The 17886-nt window shown below is 45.0% G+C and overlaps 2 protein-coding genes across 4 annotated transcripts; both read left to right on the top strand.

Annotated features, from left to right (window-relative positions):
* Positions 1–697: 697 nt before the first annotated feature.
* LOC117848310 (uncharacterized) lies at positions 698–10258 on the top strand. 3 transcript variants are annotated; one of them, XM_072292518.1, is made up of 10 exons: positions 698–964; positions 2493–2545; positions 2765–2847; positions 2958–3075; positions 3544–5457; positions 5544–7145; positions 7210–7305; positions 7881–9518; positions 9612–9673; positions 9962–10258. In XM_072292518.1, the coding sequence occupies exons 1-5, from the start codon at positions 795–797 to the stop codon at positions 3588–3590; spliced, it is 471 nt and encodes a 156-aa protein (XP_072148619.1). In that variant the 5' UTR covers positions 698–794; the 3' UTR covers positions 3591–5457; positions 5544–7145; positions 7210–7305; positions 7881–9518; positions 9612–9673; positions 9962–10258. The 3 variants fall into 3 exon arrangements, with proteins under 3 accessions (XP_072148619.1, XP_072148620.1, XP_072148621.1); XM_072292519.1 differs by having other exon boundaries at positions 704–964; positions 3591–5457; XM_072292520.1 differs by having other exon boundaries at positions 705–964; positions 3429–5457.
* Positions 10259–11058: 800 nt separating this feature from the next.
* On the top strand, positions 11059–14265 carry LOC117847402 (N-acylphosphatidylethanolamine synthase). The gene is made up of 5 exons (XM_034728607.2): positions 11059–11355; positions 12164–12291; positions 13193–13278; positions 13399–13536; positions 13667–14265. Exons 1-5 carry the CDS (start codon positions 11105–11107, stop codon positions 13952–13954), a joined length of 891 nt encoding a protein of 296 aa, XP_034584498.1. The 5' UTR covers positions 11059–11104; the 3' UTR covers positions 13955–14265.
* Positions 14266–17886: the final 3621 nt, after the last annotated feature.

Raw genomic sequence — 17886 nt, 5'->3', positions numbered from 1 at the left:
TAAACGATATGTAAAACTGTTAGTACGTTAGCCACCTGAAATTCACCCTTCGGATCGAGGTCAAGAGGATTGCACGTTTTAATTCTATTCCGTATAGCATTGTGCTCCGAACAAAGTTCTGACCAACAATCTAACTCTTGAATAGAAACAATACATTCTCTTCCATGTAATCAAAGTGATGAGGTGGCTTCCTATGAGGCAGCTGAAGTGATATTGTTGGAGGAGGCTAAACCAATTATTAGGCATGCTATACAAATCTCCTGCTTCGTACTAAATACCACTTGTGTACTACCTTCATCTCAGTATATCGTTTAATACGAATCAGACTTAAGCCACATCCAACGATTGAGTTAGTGTAATAGCTCTAAACTTATCCATCACCTATAAAACACACATAGTCAAAGTATTACATTATAGGGTTAATGGCTTATCTGATAGCAGATTGCTGTCATTGTCAAGAAAATACGGAGCTCACTTTTTTATATGAGTTAGCTCCACAAGAAGAAGAGATCTTGGTTAAAAAAATCTGATGTTGAAGGAGACCTTAGTTATCTTGGTTAGCAGGCAGACGGAAAAAAAAGAAAGAAAATCCCAAATAAGTAAGCAACATAAAGAATTACTGAGAAAAACGTAGCCTTCTTAATATAAAATTTAAAATATAAATGATTTGGGTAGACGGGCTTAAACAATAAAAGAATCTCTTTGTAAAGTCGTTTCGCGTCTTATCTCTTTGGAAAAATAGAAATCCAACCGGAAGCCCCGAGGCCCGACCGCCCGAGCGCGTACCTGCGAAGATGCGCTGCGCTGCGTCTGCGTCCCTCCTTTCTTTCTCCCCTTCGCCTCGATCTCTCTCTCTCTCTCTCTCTCTCGCCCTTTTCCCTCGCAGCGACGTCTGGGACTGGGAGTGCCGGAGTGCCGAGTGCCGCCGCCCTTCGCCAGCGATGAGCACCCACCAAGTAATCAGGTATGCCCGAGACTTCCCTTCCTGCGTGCGAAAGCACCCCAAACCTAATGTAATCTATCCGTATTGTTTCCGGATCTGACTCACTTACAAATATATACATGAGATACCCGCTAAATTCGAGTTTGTGCCAAAATGTCCTGCATCCTGTAATGGTGAGTCTGGTTCACAAACCATGGTTCCACACAATTGCTAGGTTGGTCAGTGGCATATTAAACTGCAGGTTCTCTTCGATATCCTTGCCCCTTCATGTACCTATGCAATGCGTACATACATGATTAGAGTTAGGCATTCATGCTAAGATACAATTATTTACAGATTGCTGTTGCGATGCTGAATCATTACTTGTCACTTGTGAACATGTTCTGTAGAACCGAGCTAGGAAATCCAGGGGTAGTTTTAGTCTCCGAATTCCAATCTAGCGCGAATGTATTTGGGGGTGAAATGAGAATTGAACATCATAGTTGAATGAAAAGGGCATGTGAGAACGATATGTAGCCATGGCAGCCACAATAGATGCATGCGTACAATCCAGCTTTTATGGTTGGAAAAGATCGGGCTTCAATAATATTGACTACTTCTTGCAGGCTTCTGATTCATGACCTCTCATTTCCTTCAAGGGGATGGAATTCAAATTGAACACAGAACAGCAACACATGAACTGACTCAAAAGCACAAATTAAATAATTGACATGCTTAATGCTTAAATATATTTTACATTGAGTCATCTAAGCCATTTCACATGCACTCCTAGTTCCCGAAGATGGTTTTTGAGCCTCAAGGTTGTGGATGATGGCCAAAGATGATTACACGTGCGGATTTTGAATGCTTCATGCAAAACTGGAAAAGGACACCGGCAGACACAGATATGGCTTTATTTGACGATTACACGGACACTTCAGACTTCAACATGTGACAATAAACCTTAGCTCGATCTGCCTTCTCAAATACACGGAGTACCATAGCACCAGTTAGCCTGCATGATTGGATAACATTAAATTTTATCAGAGAATGAAAAGTATCACATTAGTTCACTCATATGCTTTTCTCTGACCACACAATGAAGATTTGGGCGCTGTTGGCCTGATCCTACCCAGCCCATTAATATGTTACTGAGTCATCTTTTTATAGTGTTGATGCGTCGCATAGTCATTCTTTGTGTGCGTGCAAATGCATTCTGTGTGGGCATATCAAGTGTCCACCAAACTATAGTGCTACTGTTTGGCCTCACTAATTTTGTGTTTATTTTTCTATGATAATATAACAGGTTAATCGATATTTTATTAATACCTGTAGCTGAGATAGGTCTAGTTTATAGTGCAACATTTTGTGATACAGTGTGCATTCATAAAATTGGTAGTATTTTCACCTTCCTAGTGCGTTTTAATCTTCCTAATGCATTTTATAGTTAACAGATTGAAATAAATGAAAAATTAATGCATCCATGTGTAACACGTGGCCTTACATGAGTAATTTAATACACCCTACTGGATACATTTTTAACTTGATTGGTTTCTTTTACCTGTGACAGATCCATAATCATGCAGTGGGATGAAAGGAAAAACTACCTGCAGCGAAACACAGGTTAGTAGCTCATCATCAAAGTAACAAATACAGAACACAGAAATTCACACTTTCAACATTAGTCCGAACTCTGAAATAGATAGATATGAACTGTAATAGGCATAGCATGTTATGTTACCACCTTTTGGACTTGTAGTGAAGATTATACCCTAATTATGCTCTGTAATCCGTACATTCTAAGGCTTTCGAGAAAGTTCCTGTGCTTATTGTCCATATTAGCTGTGAGATGCTCGAGGAAGTCACTGAAGCTGCTCTCTTTGTACTTTGGGGGATTTTCTTCATCCACAAGCTCCTTGGCACAGGTGACCTTCTCATGTAGTGCAAAACCATGAATGCTGGGTATAGAAATCCTTGCTTCTTCAGGTTTCAGAAGGGCACGATGCACAACTGTTTTCATTCTAACATTGCTCAGGACTTCCATGTGGTCTCCAATGTGGACGTGCAATGCATGTGGAAGTTTCTGAACCGTTTTCCAGATGTTGCTGCTGCGGTCAACAACTTCAAGGCCCTGACAACTTGTGAGCAAGATGGTAAGGAATCCATAATCAGAATGTGGTGCTAGCCCTATAGTTGTGGCACCTTGTGATGCTTTAGGGTAGCAGTTCACTGACAATAGTTGGGATCCTTCCTGAAATTTCTTTTTCATGAATCTTCCTGAAATTTCTCATTCAAGTATTCCTGGCCCAATCCTAGGCCTTCTATATTGCTTCCATCAGTTGCAAAGCCACCCTTCTTACTTCAGAAGCATACTTTCCCATGTATTTCCTGGTTTCAGTAAGTGAAAATGGGTCATGTTAATTCCTACAAACATGTACAGCTCATTCCGTAGTTCCGGTTCGTAAAACGATTATTTTTTTTAAAAAAAAAGCTGTTTTACCTGTAGATTGGTGATTGCTGTGGCCAATATTGAATCCAATCGCTGAGTGGATGAGCATAATGCTTTAGGAATGCCTGGGACATGTTGATGCTATCTTTTGAGCTGGTATCATATCTGATAGGTTGCCGGAGGTCCTCTGATGAACTCTTCCTTTGTCTCACTTGGTAGTTCGAAGAAATCTGAAGCTGATTTAACAGCACAATCCATGACAGATTGACTGATCCCATGGTTTATAACCTGCAAAATTGATCAATCATCAGAGATTTGGACAGGGAAACAAGCTGTCTTTGTTCCCTTAAAGTTGAGGATCTGGCAAGGTTTTATGGAAAGGCAACAGATCAAGTTCTTTTCTGAAAACAAAATCTGGCAAGCCACTGAAGGCTGGAATGTTCATAGCACCCCAAAACTGCCCATGACAGACCAGGCATCTTACAATCTGCCTTTCAAAGTACAAAAATGATCTCCCCAGTGAGTGGAATCCCTAATGGAAATTTTAACCATCGCGATGAAAACTGAAGGGCAAGATGTGAATGGAAGTTCTTCTCAACTTTTTGTGTCAGTTTCCATGCAACTGAGGGATAACGTGGAGCTGATCCTCCTAGCTGATTCACACAGACAAATACGTGGTGTGGTCAAAGGTTTTTCATATGCTCCAAATCTCACACAGCTTAAAGCATCAGACTTGGAGCCAAAAGTGCAAATGTAGTTCGTCAAACAAAGCAGTTCAGTAGAGACAGAATGCTTGTATCATAATAATCTGGGTGTACTATTAGCGAGACGATATCAGAGCTATCTGCTGGAAGGCCTGACGTCAAAACTTCTAAGGTTCAAGTTGTTTATCTTCTGTAGTATTGCTTCAACTAGAATATGTTAGTTCGTCAGTTTTTGCCTTGGACAAGTGACAAGTCAGCTTCCTTGGTACAGTCTTGCAGAGTTCACAAGTGGCAACATTAATCATCAGTCTCAGACAAAGGAAAAGGTCAAGTTAAAGAGAAGGAAAGGACAAAAAAGGCCCTGTTATGCAGTGATCTAAAGGAGCATACCTGGAAGTACCCTAGATCACGGCATGCTTTGGCAATATCATTAACCACGCGAGATCGGGTTACGGAATCAAGGCTGAGGTGGCCAAGGTTGATCACCGGCATTGGTAGCGGGTGCAGGTCCTCCGACGGGAGCTACTCCTGGGGGACAGTCCTTGACAAGTCAGACATGTTGGCTGACAAAGCACAGCACCAGACACAGAGAGGTCAATCTACTATTCAGAATCAGAATATGGAATGAGGTACAACCGTTGTGACTCCATCTACTTATAGGATGCTGAAATCGCAGGTACGTGAAAAACCGCCTCTTGGCTTCGCAGTGCTTGCTCCTAAGGAATGAGAGTATAGAAGTGTACATACACCTGATGGTCTTCACCTGGACCGCGCTTGGCTCCAAAGGAGATGTCAAGGCATACGCACACCGGTTCATGCATGCATTCGTCAGTATTCTGGTCCAGGAGAAGGTCCTGGGCTGGCACTGCATGGACGTGCCTGTTGGACTGTGCAACATGCAACTAAAAAATTGCAAGCATCATAGGCTGCTGGATAGAGCTCCAGGCATCTCTCACTCTCAGCCGCTCTTCTTCAGTTCTCCATAGTGTGTTAACATCCCGTGCGGCGGGGGCATGCAACTGGTGTTTTCTTATGACCCAAGGTTACGTGGATAATATTGTTTGTAGGAGAGTTGTTTTGCTGATGTTGCTGCTGCCCAGGGGGTTTTCATGTGGGCATAACGCCTAAAAGATTCGTCAGTTATAAATGGTGCAGTGGGCAGGGTCCCAAAAAGGGGGCATTTGGCGGGTTTTGCAGGCTGCGTGTGCGAGCATGGTGGATCATCTCCAGCCGCAGAAGCAGTCGGACGAGCGGTTTTGTGGCGAGTGCTGATGCCTGTCCAGGTTCAGGGTGTTTGAGTTCGGTGTGCTGACAATCATCAGATCAAGAAATCATTTTCCAGCTGCCAGCAACCAGTGGTCTTCATGGGCGGCTGCTGGCTGGTATGTTTGTTAAAGTACTGTTCGAAGTTCGATGAACCTTCTCTTTCCGTAGTGAAGATAACTCAAGTTGCCGTGCATGAATGCAGGTGTAATGTTGCTGAAGTTTCAGATATCCCGGCGCCTGCTGCTCTGTCGGCTTTGAAATGCCATGAAGAAGTGACGAGTATTCTATCTTGCCACGGAAGCTTATTTTAGAAGATGTCGACAAGGACTAACAGAAGGAGCTTTTTGAGTTTAATCAAGTGCTTTCTGTTTCGAAGCTGGTACGTCCGGCTACGCAGATGTCCTGCTATAACCGTCCGATCTGAGATATCAACGGTCGAGCTAAGGTGTGGACTTTTCTTTGCTACTCCGTGTGGGTTCTCTTGCTGTGCGATTGCGTATACGTATACCCAAGTTGACAGTTCAACACAGCAGTACTAGGATGGTGATATCAGTGAGTCAGCAGATGTTTAGCAAGGGCTAGAGGCTAGAAGGGGTTGCGCCAACCAGGTTCTCTCTGTATTAAGGTCGTATAATACATCTGACCGAATACGCATTCAAACTTTTTTTGTCTGCTCGCTCTGTCGGCAATTCAGCATTCGTTTGGAATGCCACGAGGAAGGTAGAAATTGTTGCTCTTCCGCCTGTGTGGATATGGGTGCATTTACTGTAAAATTCTCTGTTTCGTAGTTCTTGAAAAATTGTCCTGTTCGTGTTTTCGCTTGTCCTCAATGTATTCAACTTCGTTCGGGGAAAAGACAATGTATGCAATGGCTGCATATGGCCTGCTGTAAGAAAGAACACAAATGGTGGAGAAAATGACAAGGGTGGCTACTGACCGAGTAAGACAAAGATGAAGGAAGCGGCAAATGGAGGTTATTATCTGGCATCGCTTGGAGTGTGGAAATTTTCTTGAACGCAAATGAACTGTTTTTTGTGTGAGATCTCAAAGTACTGTTTCCTCTGTGGCAGCATAGCAGGCTGAGTACCAGCAGCCTCTAGGTCGGCCCGCGGGCTCAGCTAGTTTGTTGCATTCTGGACCTGGCTCTGTGTGTGCGCGCGGCCGGCCGGTCGACTGCGGCCTGAAAGCGTTGTTTAGCCCAATATCACGTGGCATCTCCGCGGCAGCAGACCAACGAGAGAAGTGGCTGGACCTCCCCCTTTGCGGGCGGTGAGGTGATGCGCCGCGCACACGACACGGGGCACGGCACCCGAGCTCGCAGTTCGGAACCGTTATGCAGCTGCGGTGGATGGGTCGATGGGAGTCAAAGGCTCAAAAGCACTGGCCAACTCTACGGATGGCAATCGGGCTTGCGGGTTTCAGACCCGGGGATGGGGGTGGGTCTGGAATTCCTCCGCGGGTCTTGGGTTTGAGGACCCGACACATGGCGTGTGCGGGTGTGAGTTTATACTCCCACCGCGGGCGACCCACGGGATCCCGAAGTATACAATTCGATCCAAAAAATAGCCCAACATAACAACTAGGTATATAACTTCGAGTCTCCGTTCCAGTGCATCTCCCACTCTCCCCGTCTCCCCTCTCCCGGCCAGTGCACCGCACACCTGCACCCCCAACCCCAAATCCCCATCGCCCCCTCGCCCAGTCCGCCTCCGCCGTTAGGCGTCGGCCGCCCGCGCCCCTCGCCCAGTTCGCCAGTCGCCCACGAGCGCCGCCGGCCACCCTCGCCCACGAGACACTGAGACAGGTAAGTGGCCATCTTTTTTGCTCCTCCTTTGCTTCACTGAGCTTATATAATTGATCTGTTTCAGATTGTTGGACCAGTTAACACCAGCGACAACTACTTCACCGAAGGAGAGCTAGAGGACCTGTGCAGATCGTGTGGCCTTGTTAACTACAGCAGTAAGGTAACTAAGGTTCAGAGGTCATTCATCATGTTCTCCGAGCAAAAACCATACTGAAGATATCTCTCCAACCTTTACTGGTTCTTCAGGATTCCTTGTAGAATGTATTTACTAAAATTTATTATAGGTACATCTCCAATAGAGAATAATGTGCCTAAGGGTTCCTCATTTCTGTAGAGATACGTGTTTCTGAATGTATTCAAAACAATGATGTACAAAAATGCATGTTTCTGTTTCTGTTAAGCTTAAATTGTTTCTGTTTGCTCATTCCATTCACGTTTCTGTTTAAATATAAGTTAAGCTACATTATTTCTGTTTCTGTTTACATCATTCCATTCACATTCCATTCATGAGCAAAACAGAGATACGTGTTTCTGAAAGAAACACTACAGCAATACAAGTTAAGCTTAAATTGTATGTTTCTATTTGCTCATTCCATTCACATCACATTATTCATGATCCAGTTGTAACAGTTAAGCTTTTCAATTGGTCGGTACTTAAATTGTATGTTTCTGTTTGCACGGCATCAGATTATCCAGTACTGCTTGTCTTCTATCTGAATCTTTACATTTTTTCAGACTTTGTTGCAGGTAAGCAATGTCAACTCCTGCCACCAGTGGATCCCATGCTGCTGCTACATCACCACAGGGTGGTGGATCTGGATCTCAAGTGCAAGCGACTGTTGCTTCTCGTTCTCTTGCGTGCACGTGTGTTGGCACCTGCATCTGATTCACCTACAGCCCCATCCGATTCTACTACTCCAGGTACAGAAGATGTGATAAAGATAGAAGATGATGTTGCGGTTGGTAGTCAGAGAAAGCTAAAATCTGAAGTTTGGAAAGAGTTTGATAGGATTAGATTAAATGGGAATTGGAAGGCAAAATGCATCTGGTGTAAGAAAATGTTATGAGGAGAAACTAGAAATGGTACAAATCACTTGCACGGGCACTTTGAGATGTGCCAGGATAGAGCTGTTAGAAAAGGGTTAAAACAGTCCTATCTTGATAACTGCAGCACCAATGATAACTCATGAAGAATATGACAGGCACCATCAATGATGATCTCAAGAAGGGTACGACTGCTATGAAAGGCAAGTTGCCACTTTTCTCTTGTATGTTGAAGGGTAAATTAGTACATATGCGTTGTGCTGCACACATTCTAAATCTAATAGTGAAAGAGGGGATGAGTATCATGGAGAAAGGAATTGATATTGTGCGTGAAAGTGTTGCATTTTGGTCTGCCACTCCTAAAAGACATAAAAAATTTGAGAAAATGGCAATACAAATGAAAGATAAATATTAAAAAAGAATAGCACTTGATTGTAAAATTAGATGGAACTCCACTTATATAATGCTTAGCACTGCATTGTTGTACCAAGATGTTTTTGAACGCCTTGCTGCTCATGCTCCATGTGTACCAATACAAGAAGATTGGCAGTTTGCTAAAGATCTTTGTGATAGATTAAAGATGTTCTATGATATAACTGAGCTACTGTCAGGCACTAGCTATGTCACGGCAAACCTTTTCTTTCCCAAAATCACCAAAATTTATATTGCTATTAGGAAGTGGCAAATGTGTTCTATCCCCAAGGTAGAAGAAATATCTACTAAAATAAAAGGACAAATTTAACAAATATTGGTCAGATGTGCATGGTTTGATAGCTGTTGTTGCTGTCCTAGATCCTAGGTATAAACTACACCTATTGAATGCTCTTTTCATAAAGATTCATGAGTCTGAAAGTACAGCTACGGATGCTGTCCATAAAGTGAAAGATTTTCTGTACAATTTGGTTTTGGAATACCAAGATTCCATGGAGAGTGTTGCCACAACTGATGGTGCTCAAACTAGGCAAACCAGTGTTCCTGTTGACTCGGTAGTTGAAGATTGGATGGAGGTTTTTGATGATTACATGTCAAAAAAGCCACATGTATGCACCACTTATGTGCTCACAGAGTTGGATTTGTACTTGGAGGAGGAGGTGCTGCCTAGGACACAAGAGTTGGATGTCATACAATGGTGAAAAGTTGGAGGGCTAAAATATCCTATTTTAAGAAAGATTGCACGTGATATCCTTGCAATTCCTGTGACAACAATGGCATCTGAGTCGGTCTTCAGTACTAGTGATAGAATTATTAGTCCACATCGTAGTAGGCTTGCACCATCAATGGTAGAAGCACTTATGTGTATGCAAGCTTGGTCGCGTGCCGACATGTTAGGTGAGTGATCTAATGTCTAACAACAGTTCAATATTTGCTTCGTTTCTTATAAGTTAAAGCACTAATTTGTGAATTCTTTATTTGTCATTATAGGATCTCAATCCACTTTTGTTGCTGCATTAATGACTTGTCTTGACGAGGAAGATGAAGATATGGTAATTATTTTTCATTCTTGAACAATTTAATTTGGTCACTCGTCTCCTCTCTATCTCAGTTCTTTCTGCATTACCTAACAGAATGGGATAAACAACTTATATGTACAACATATGGGAGAATATTATATGTGCACACCTCATGTTCATCTATTTTAGTATGCTGTTATACTGTTGTAGTAGCACTGGAGGTAGTGCATGCTCTATTTTACTCTAAAGTTAAAGTGACACATCCATAAACACTCCTGAGGGTAGAACCTGGTTACTTATTTCCTATTTTTACTAATTCAGGATGAACCTGAATCAACCGTTGTTGATTAATGAACTATAACAAATCAGGTCATCAAGACTCCAAAAGCTTATCGCCTTATTCTCGAGAAGCTCATTTCTATTTGGACCAGGAGCTCATGTGAACTGTCTGTGAACTGTGAGTGACTGTGACTGTGAGTGACTGTGATATGTGAGCTCATGGGAACTGTGACTGTTCATTTTTATTTGAAGGAACCACTTTATTGTGAACTGTGACTGCTCATTTTTATTTAGAGTAGCAAACTGTAACAAGCATGCATGGTGAACTGTGTTCTAGGATGTATTGATGTCACTGTTGCTCGGGTTTTGAAGGCCCATCGAGTTTTGAGCACCCACGGGTGTCGGGAACGGGTGGACAATTTCACTCGAGATGGGTTCGACTTCGAAGCGGGTTTTATTCTCAGGTTTCAAGGATGGATCCGCGGAAGCTCCACCCGACCTGACCCGTCCTCTTGCCCATCCCTAGCCAACTCGCCGCCACGTGTGCGCTGCCGTTGAGGGAGTCACTGCTTTTCGTGATGAACTACGAAACCAAGGCCTGCGCGGTGGCACGAAACCGCTGCGGTGATCCTGACCTTGCTGAGGCCAAGTACAATACATCGTCTTGGCAAGCCGCTTTGTTGACGGCTACTCCGTTTCATGGCCACCATGGCTCGCCGCTTGCCCAAGCCATCCGACGCTTCGAGCGCTTGACGACCAGAATTGCCTGGAGGAGGCGCTTGCCAAGCAGCGCGTATAACCGTTTGAAAGAAGCAAACAAAGCTTTTCAAAAAAAAGAAGAAGCAAAACAAGATCATGTTAATAGCAGTAACGTGTACAATGGCCAATAGGTTTACAGAGCTCTCATCCACGGTAATAGCAGTGCATTTATAATTTGTAAATTATGATCCAGATTTTTATCCGGGAAGAGTAAAATAAATTTATCCCGAAAGGAAAGAAAAGCTATCTGTAAAACAAAAAAAAAAACGCGGAATCAGCAAGCGGCCACAAGCCCACAAGTTGACGGCCAGTCCGGACCCACCGAAACCTACCGTGTCCCTACATCGCCAGAGGAACAGAGACGAATGAGTAGCCGAGCCCACACGGGCAGCAAGCCAGCAAAGGGGGTTGGAAGAGGAAAAAAAAATGGAGGCGTCCGCGGACGCGGGGGCGGCGGCGGCCGCCGCCGCCGCGCGGACGCTGCGGTGGGCGGGCCGCGCCGGGCACCTGGGCGGCTTCCCGCGCGCCGCGGTGTTCGCCGCCGTGGGCGCGTTCGCCAAGGCCTACGCCTCGCTGCTCAACACCACCACCGTCCACAACGCCGACGCGCTGCTCCCCCTCGTCTCGGCGCGGCCCCCCGGGACGCCGCTCCTCACCGTCAGCAACCACATGTCCACGTGCGTACGCCCTACCGTCCTCACTCGTCTCCCTTCCCACGGCCATGTATTACCCTTGATGCTTGTCGATTCAGGCTAGGTACAGTGGCTGAGATCAGATGTGCGTTGTCTCGCTTCGTATGCTTGATCTGTCGTGGTTTCGGCGCCTGATTGTAAATTCTGGGCGAGTTTAATTTGGAGTTAGGATCCTTTACTGATGATATTTCTGTCGGCATTGGTATCACATATCAGTGGGCTAGTGGAACGTCTGAAGCCGGTGTTGATTGGGGTTTTAGACTAAAGTGGATCTCGGAGTAGTGTTCTTTTTCCACGCACATGTAAATCTACTGAGCATTAGTATCCATTGATGTCATTGTTCATCTATTTCGTGCCTTCGTGGAGCCCCGAGACACCCGTAGGTTCTTACATGTAGCAGTGCTGAGGTTTTACTTCCAAATTTCAGGTTAGATGCGGTCTAGGCATGGGGGAAGCTTGACATTACATCTATCTTGCTGTGATCTTTGATATCTTCTTCTTAAAGAATCGCTTGCTGCATTATTCCTTATTACTAAAGCACCATCATGACAACCATTGTACATTAGTGGCATATATTGAAGGAAATTACAATATGTTCTTTTTTGCCATAATCTGTACGAAAGGACAAAAACAACCATATTCACAGGGTGCGTCATCATGTTGTCGTATTGTACACATGTTCTGTACCAGTGCTCGTGATTGTTGTCAGTTTGCTGACCGTGTACAGTTTGCTGTGTATAATATCCATCGTTGGAATTTCAGTAATGCTGAGCTTATTTTACACTTGTATCAGGGTAGATGACCCGCTTATGTGGGGATTCAAGGGTTTTCCAACTTCGGATGCAAAGCTTGGAAGGTGGGTGCTGACAGCAGAAGATATTTGCTTCAGGAATGTAGTCATGTCTTACGTGTTTCGACTTGGTGAGCCTTAATGCTCTTGTTTGTTATTTCCTTTTGCATTCTTGTATTGGTTATGCAAATTCCAGTGGTACTCCACTTGCTAAATTGTGATGGATTGCAGTTTGGGGTGTGTAGAAATTATGAACAGTATAGGAATGTCTACTATTTTATGGTTTTGTGGGCGAAAGTAGAAGTTTTTTACATAGTTGCAGATTCTGTGGGTGAAAGTTGAACTTTTTAGACATAGTGAACTCTGTGACTTCTCAGGAAATAAGATGGCATAACATGCTCTAGCTTGGCTACTCAGGTAACAGCTCATATGTCTATGGGATGTTTCCTTATCAGAGTCATTTTAAGGCATATCCAGTGAGGCATGCAAGACAGTGAAAGCTGCATCTAGTAAGCCTGGCTAGGGCCCAATTCAACCATACACTACCTAAACATCTAGTACAGTCCTATATAATCCAATGAGCAGTTGTCTGTTCCGTAATTGTAAAATCCAAATCCAATCCCAATTCAACTGCTGGCAACTCTTTAGAAATTCAGTCACTGTGCTGACTTTTAGTTCATATTTCATGGCACTCAATTCATTATCGCCAAGACTAGTGAGTGTTGGAGATTTTATTAAAAAATAGCAACACTTTCAAGCATTATATAACCCTGACACTTGTTTGACCTTCTGGACACTGCATTTGCCATGATGCATCAATGATCATTTTCAACCCCTCGCTTGCAGTATCTTGTGTCAACAAAGACTAGCTGATGCTTGCTAAGCTATGCACTGTAGTACTAGTTCATGAAACAATGTATAAATCTAGTGCCTCTATTCTCTTGTTCAACTGCCATCTAAATGCTCAGTCCTTCATATTCTCCGGTTTGTCCTGTAGTTCACTTCTAATGTGGCAAATAATTTTATGCACAGGGAAATGCGTACCTATCACACGAGGGGGTGGAATCTATCAAGAACACATGAATGAAGCTCTTGAGGTGCTTATCAATGGAGGCTGGGTATGGACAGTTTTTTTACAATAACGTACCTATTTATCTGTCATCAACAGCCGCCATATCCCTACTTATGGACTCTTGCCTTTATTTAATTCCAAAATTTGCCATGACATATTCAAACAGTTGCATTCATTCCCTGAAGGAAAAATAGCGCAAGATGATCAGCCAATTAGAAGATTGAAGTGGGGAACTGCCAGTCTTATTGTCCGAGCGCCTATAACTCCAATAGTTTTACCAATTGTTCACTCTGGTTTTGAAAAGGTAATGTAACCGATATGTCATCCTTTTAGCATATAGTTGCATCTCCTAGCTGTGTTTCATTAAGGACATCATTAAATGCTGTCTTTCTGAAATCTGAATATAATCTTAGCATGCTGTCATTTACTTCCAGGTCATGCCAGAGACATTGTTCTTTGGACGGCGACCACCAGTGCCACTCTGCGGCAAGAAGATAGATATCATCGTTGGAGAGCCAATAGAGTTTGACATGGCAAGCCTGAAGCAGGCAGCATCAATGGTACCCCATGATTCATCCTCTGAAAGGAAGGGGTGGCCAACCATTACACCAGATGGGCTAGACGAGGCTGCGCAGAGATGGCTTTACCAGAAGATGTCAGATAAGATCCAGTCTGCGATGGAGGAATTGCGGAAAAGACTTTTGAACCTGAGGCAGCATTGATTTTATTTTTTGCTCTTTATCTATCAGGCCATGGAAGGTTTCTGTTGGTTTTTTTGCGACTACCTTTGGCTAGGGTTCATTAACAAGGTTCATATATTTCTATTTGTTACACCAATGGGGCAATGGGCCAATGGTCGTCACACCTGCCAGAATTATGAACGAAAGCGATTGGGATAGAATTAGAGTTGACTTGCACATGTGTTGTCTTTTGGGGGGCAGTAGTTTTGAAAGGTTTCTTCATTATTTACAAACGACTGTTCAAGTGCCAATTTTATTGCGGCATGAATAAAGACTTCTACTGTTCAATTGCATAGATCCTCTTTTTACCTGTCCGTGTCTACTGTTATCAAGGAAGCAACAGGGTTGCGTTATCCCATCCAGCTGTATCTGCACCTGGAACTGGTGGAATAGGGTTGTCAAGATGGGGCCAGCCCACAGTTGTGTCGATCTTTAGATTCTCTTGAGGCCCATAAGAAATAGATTTGGGCCCCGACGGACCCAACGACAATTGTTTGTAACCTCTCGCATGCCAGAAATGCCTCTTCCTCTCTCAAAAGAGCAAGAAATGCAACCTTTTCTTTTTAAAAAAAGGGAGTGATGACAGCCTAGGCAAATTTGGCACAACACTACGGAATAAGCATGATTTTGTTTCGTCTTGTTTGAGCTTGCAAGTCGGAGGATGAACGTGGAGAATCACATGATCCAGTAAATGCTCGTGTGCTGTGTCCTGTGTTGCTCGCTCCCACTATTCTACGGAAAGCGACCCAACGCGCAGCAAACGGTTGAGCCATGCGCGCGGCAGGCCAGGGCGAAACTGTTTCGCCTGCGCCTGGCTGCCAGCTCCTGCAGCTGTCCTACTACGCCTGCATGCACGCCGGCGCCATACGCAAGTGACAGGTTTTTGCTGTCGTCGCCTGCCTAGCTGGGCCGAGCCTACTGTATTCGTTCATCCCAGTCGTGCCGAGCCACGCATCCATCCCCCAAAAAAGACGTGGCGTCCACCAACGCCGTTGGCCTTGTCCCTCCCTCTCCCTCGGCCTCTCCGACACGCCGCGTGAGATTCTGCCATGATTAGGGGAAGATGAAGAGTGGATTGAACATTTTCAATTCTTCCCCGATCCCAACTGAGAGCGGACGTGTCACGTCTCGCTTAGCGTCGGAGACGGTCAGGAGACACGGGGTCGCAGTCGCAGGCGGCCGTCCAGCCACGCTCTGCCCAACCAAACAACCCATCATCATCAGGTCGCAACTCACAAGTCGCAGCACCTGCTGTCCCAGCGAAGGGGAATGAATGCAGAGAACATACTTGGAACAGTAGTGCAAAGTGGTAGTCCATTCGAGCTGCATGTGTGGTGTAGGCCCCCAACGGTTAGGTGCACTGTCAACGCGAGCTTAATCGCCTCCCTGTCGGCTAGGCTGCCCATCAGGCTTAATTCCAAGCCAAGCTAACCCAACCATCTGGCGTCTGGACGTGTAATCGGCTGGGTCCAAGTTGCCAACGATCCGTGGCTGGGCAGGGTTCAGGGCCGGAGAATGTCACGGCCTCACGGGGTGTGGTTTGTGGTGGGCAGTGGAATTCAGAGCATGTATGTACGCGTCGCTGTCGGGCGCAGCGCGGGGTCGCCATTGATCGAACGCGCGTCGGCCGGCACGGCACGCGCGCGGGCACGTCGTTTTCGGCGGTGCGGGGATGGTGCACGGCCGTCACGCCCTCTCCCTTCCATTTGGGGCCTCCGATCCTTTTCGATCCAACTCATAGGCCCGCGCTCCTACTACACCAACCTACTACTTATTAGTAACGTCTTTCGCACTAGTTACTACTACTAGTTAGTTAATTGCACTGCACTGACTTTTTTTACAGTGATGACGTACGCGTGAAAAAAAAAGTTTAAGGGGATGTTTGTTTCCTAGGCTAAACTTTAACCCCTGTTATATCGAATGTTAGATACTAATTAGAAGTATTAAATATAGACTATTTACAAAATCCATTGCACAAATGGAGGTTAAACGGCGAGACGAATCTATTAAGCCTAATTAGTTCATGATTTGATAATGTGCTGTTACAGTAACCATTCGTTAATGATGAATTAATTAGGCTTAATAGATTCATCTCGCCGTTTAGCCTCCATCTGTATAATTAGTTTTATAATTAACTTATATTTACTCCTTCTAATTAGCCTCCAAATATTTGATGTGACACAGACTACACTTGAGCTTCAGGATACACCCTGAGATCGGATTGTTGCAAGGGCAGCATTTGCTGGTTAGCGGTTGGCGTGTCCTCGCTAGCTGTCTGTCTGTCTGAAACTCTGAATGACTAGTACAATTCAGCTTGCTAGGTAGCACAAGTTATTGCCGAGTCTTGAAGTGAACTCCCGAGCTTCCTTGACTTGCTATCCACCATGACATGCAAGCACAAGCTGTACTTGCCATGGTGACGCTGACCAGGAAGAACCAATCCCGGAATGGCACTGTCACGCTTGATCATCATCATCATCATCAACACGTCCCTGTTACCTGATAGTTTTCGCTCGCTCTCCATCAGCCCATCGAGCGCAGCGCATCGGTCTTCTCGCCTTGGCTTTGGCCTTTTCACGTGGTGTGCTGGTGGTGGTGGTACGCCAAAGAGTCCAAAAGCACCGGAACAAGCGAACAAAAATAAACAAAAAGCTAGGGATGATCCGATCCGCAGACGACTGAGCCAAGCCTGCGTCATCGTTGCCGCTAGATCTCGCTTCAATCTCTCTAAAAATCTCTGGGATACTCGTGTGCGAACGACAAAAGCTAGCGTCCACGAACGACCGTGACACAGGCCACGCTACGTTCTTAACTGTCCCAAGGGTACACGAGGCGATACAAGCACATGGCTTCATCCACCACATTGCCTAGTAATTTCAGGATGTTTAATTTTTTACCGTTTGATTTGGGATCAACTATGATGCATGATGAGACTGATGGTGATACAACTCCGTGTGCCCAAAAATAAATCCTTTTGGAAAAAAAAATTGGAACCACCCAAGAGGCCGGCTTTGGCATTGACATGGCTGCTTCTGTGGTTGCAGAAGAACGAACCATTCCTTCTGATTCTGAAACAAGCTAAGTAGAGGCGTCAGGACCAGGGGGACCGGGCGTCTCCCGGTACAGTGCAGCACAGAACAAAATCGAAACTTGGCACGCTCTGTTCCTTTGGAATCTGGAACGCTAGCTTAGCTGTGACCGGGACCGTGACGCCAACGGTTGGTGGCACCGTACCTCTCGTGCCTGGACCTGGCTGATGACTCGTGAGCGTAGCAACGCTGCAGTGCGTGGCTACCTCGTACGTAGTATGCATCAACGTGTATGCAGCGGCCAACAGCAAAAGGAGCCTGACGATGCACCGTACCTCCAGCTCCATGATGGTATATGTGCCTTGACGTGTCGTTTTCTTTTTCTTTTTACTACTGCTATACGTACTAGGAGTAGTAGTACTAGCTACCCTTTGCTTGTATTGTACTGCTACGAGGTGGTTCTCTGACAGACTTGGGCGATCTATCGGGTGCTTAAGCAGCCACCGTCCAAGGAGAGGAGAGGCACAGGAGCAAGCATAGCCATAGACTCAGAGAGCATTCGGTGGCAGAAGAAAACACACGTGATGCGGGTGAAGTTAGTGGTAGAGGTTATCGTGGATAGTTGCAGTATTATAACGCGGCTGCCTTGCATTAGCGGCCAAGGCGACGACGGTCTGCCAAAAGGCTCGTTCACAGAGCATGCGCCAGTCAATTCTTCTCTGCAAATTTCTGGTTGGGCAGGATCGAGACAACTCATTACGTTAGTAAAAGGATCGTTGGATTTGGGATTGGGATCGCCAAAATTACGAAATGGATGGATCGATATTTTTTCCTCAAGAGTCAAGACTTGGCTGTAGGTCACTCAGTGCTCCTTTTCAGCTCAAC

Source organism: Setaria viridis, chromosome 3, assembly GCF_005286985.2.
Source record: "Setaria viridis chromosome 3, Setaria_viridis_v4.0, whole genome shotgun sequence".
Taxonomy (NCBI): domain Eukaryota; kingdom Viridiplantae; phylum Streptophyta; class Magnoliopsida; order Poales; family Poaceae; genus Setaria; species Setaria viridis.
The sequence above is the reverse complement of the archived record's forward strand: the minus strand, read 5'-3'. Positions and strand labels throughout refer to the sequence as shown.

Bases quoted from the DNA above. Each gene is read 5' to 3' on its own strand.
- LOC117848310 (XM_072292518.1), top strand. From the start codon at position 795: ATGCGCTGCGCTGCGTCTGCGTCCCTCCTTTCTTTCTCCCCTTCGCCT. The intron at 2,848-2,957 runs GTGACCTTCTCA...AACATTGCTCAG, and splicing joins CCACAAGCTCCTTGGCACAG to GACTTCCATGTGGTCTCCAA. The intron at 3,076-3,543 runs GTAAGGAATCCA...CATATCTGATAG, and splicing joins GACAACTTGTGAGCAAGATG to GTTGCCGGAGGTCCTCTGAT.
- LOC117847402 (XM_034728607.2), top strand. From the start codon at position 11,105: ATGGAGGCGTCCGCGGACGCGGGGGCGGCGGCGGCCGCCGCCGCCGCG. The intron at 12,292-13,192 runs GTGAGCCTTAAT...TTTTATGCACAG, and splicing joins GTCTTACGTGTTTCGACTTG to GGAAATGCGTACCTATCACA. The intron at 13,537-13,666 runs GTAATGTAACCG...ATTTACTTCCAG, and splicing joins TTCACTCTGGTTTTGAAAAG to GTCATGCCAGAGACATTGTT.